The sequence below is a fragment of the Nuphar pumila genome, chromosome 12 (genome assembly GCF_984573655.1).
Source record: "Nuphar pumila chromosome 12, dmNupPumi1.hap1.1, whole genome shotgun sequence".
NCBI classification, from domain to species: Eukaryota; Viridiplantae; Streptophyta; class Magnoliopsida; order Nymphaeales; family Nymphaeaceae; genus Nuphar; species Nuphar pumila.
The window spans coordinates 81,271,248-81,273,409 of NC_143260.1; the positions used below are offsets into that span (position 1 = coordinate 81,271,248).

The 2,162-nt window shown below is 43.2% G+C and overlaps 1 protein-coding gene across 1 annotated transcript; it reads right to left on the reverse strand.

Moving 5' to 3' along the window:
• Positions 1-896: 896 nt before the first annotated feature.
• On the reverse strand, positions 897-1,553 carry LOC149821068 (uncharacterized). Its single transcript, XM_089981893.1, has 2 exons — positions 1,218-1,553; positions 897-1,097 (listed from the first exon to the last, which is right to left on the reverse strand). Exons 1-2 carry the CDS (start codon positions 1,551-1,553, stop codon positions 897-899), a joined length of 537 nt encoding a protein of 178 aa, XP_089838019.1.
• Positions 1,554-2,162: the final 609 nt, after the last annotated feature.

Below are 2,162 nucleotides of genomic sequence, written 5' to 3' on the forward strand. Positions count from 1 at the left end.
TACTATTATGTGCTCATTACACAGGGCGTGGCCCGGGTCCGGAGCCGAGACCTGGTTACCGACCCCATGTGGGATTCGCGTTTTACCCTTTTATATGGATCCACAAGTTGGATTCGAATGGATCCAACTGTGGATCTATATATATATATATATATATATATATATATATATATATATATATATATGTGTGTGTGTGTGTGTGTGTGTGTATTTATTTGTTTTAAATATTTTTTATTTATAGTTTTATTATTAGTTTTAGTATAAATGTGGATATAAAGACCACTTTATGGGTCCTAGATCCGAAATGTGGATCTATGGCCTAAATTGCATACTTCCAAACATTTTATTTGATAAATAATAGCTAAAGATCACGGGTTTTTACATCCTTACCCCCTCAACAGAATTTCATCGTCAAAATTAGCATGTACTAAATAAGTATGGGTAGTATCAAAATTAAATATCGCATGAGCCTAATGATTGACAACTAATAAGATACCTTAGACCAGATCAGTCTGATCATCCTGTGTGGTTGTTGTAACGGCATAAACCCTCCCGTTAGTCCTCCGTTGACCCTGTTGCAGCTGAGGTATCTGTTGCTGCTGCTGCGGTGGTTGTTGTCCATCATGAGCTACTGGCTTGTTCGGATAGAAAGGAGCAATGTGCCCTGGCTGCCGACATTGATAGCAAATTCCCTTGAACAACAGACAAAAACCTAGTAGATGGTTCTTGCCGCACTTGCGACATGTTGGCAGGGCCTTTCCTTATTGTTGCCCCTCATGGGTCTGCTGCTTCTTGCCACCCTGAGTCTTTTCGCCTGTAGGTGGGTCCTTCTTCTTTTTGCCTGAAGCATCCCCTTCATTGATGCCTCCCTTTTGCGATACATTTTTAGACCTCTCTCAGTCCTTGGTTAGAAAAGTGGCTGACTCAATAGCATCGGCCAAAGTAGGAGGCCGACCTGTCAGGACGCGAGTCTGTAACCCATCCTTCAACCCATGCACATACTTTGCTGCCCTTGCCTTCTCATTCTTAAAGAGGTTCGGACAGTACCTCTCGAGATTCCGGAACCGGGTAGTGTAATCCACCAGACTCATGGTTCCCTGAGTCAAGTCAAGGAACTCTCGTTGCATCTGTTCCTCGGTGTAAGAGGGAAAGTAAGCATCCAGAAACTCCTCTCTAAACGTCTCCCAGGGAATCTCGTCCCAACCGGCGAACTTCACCCTTTGCAGGGTGTCCCACCACTTCTTGGCATCGCCCTTAGGACGATATGTGCCAAACAGTGTCTTTTTGTCCTTAGGGACAGGTAAGACGTTGAACGCTCGCTCAATCTCCTTGACCCAGCTCTCTGCAACCTCTAGGTCTGCCTTTCCTGAAAAAATTGGCGGATCCAACTTCAAGAACCTTTCAAAGGAAGCGCCTCCCGTGTTTGAACCAACGTTGACAGGAGCATCACGCGCAACTGCCTGAGCAACCTGTGCTACCTGAGCAGCTTGTGCCTCCTGAATGGCTTGTGCAGCCTGCAGAGCCCAAACAGTTTGAGTTGCCTGAGCCGTCATAGTTTCGGTCAAGGTATGAATAGCCTCTATCATGAAGTCCCTCTGCTCCTGCCAATTCGTGGGAGAAGCAGTAGAGGACGAAGCACCTCTGCGGGTATAATGCGACATCTACAACACACATTTTTTCTATAAATTAGACTCTTACTGATCCGACCCCCTTAGGGTTGATCTCGTATAAATATCTTTAAAGATCACAAACGATCACTAGTATATGCTATAATGAAATTCACTCATACATAAAATCAACCATACTAAATGTTAATGCTTAAATTAAAGTATTTGAATAACCTTACCAATGAAGACGACTGCTCTGGAGTACGAGGCACGACTTGCTGACACTTCAGGACAGGGCTCACTTACCAAAATTAAAACTTATTGCAAAAATGATGATAAAAAGTGTAAGATATTGTGGTGGCTCTGGTACCGAACCAGTAACGACCCCAGCTCATACCCTTAGAAAATGCGGATTTTTGTTTTTAAACGAGTTACAGAAATAATCTCCGAGATCCAGGGCCTTTACAGTTCCACTTACAGTTAGATAACCACACACCACAATAGAGCTTACACTTATCATCCATACCAAAATAAACCATTATTTATTTATTGAAA

Bases quoted from the DNA above. Each gene is read 5' to 3' on its own strand.
- LOC149821068 (XM_089981893.1), bottom strand. From the start codon at position 1,553: ATGACGGCTCAGGCAACTCAAACTGTTTGGGCTCTGCAGGCTGCACAA. The intron at 1,098-1,217 runs GTGAAGTTCGCC...GACTTGACTCAG, and splicing joins GGTGGGACACCCTGCAAAGG to GGAACCATGAGTCTGGTGGA.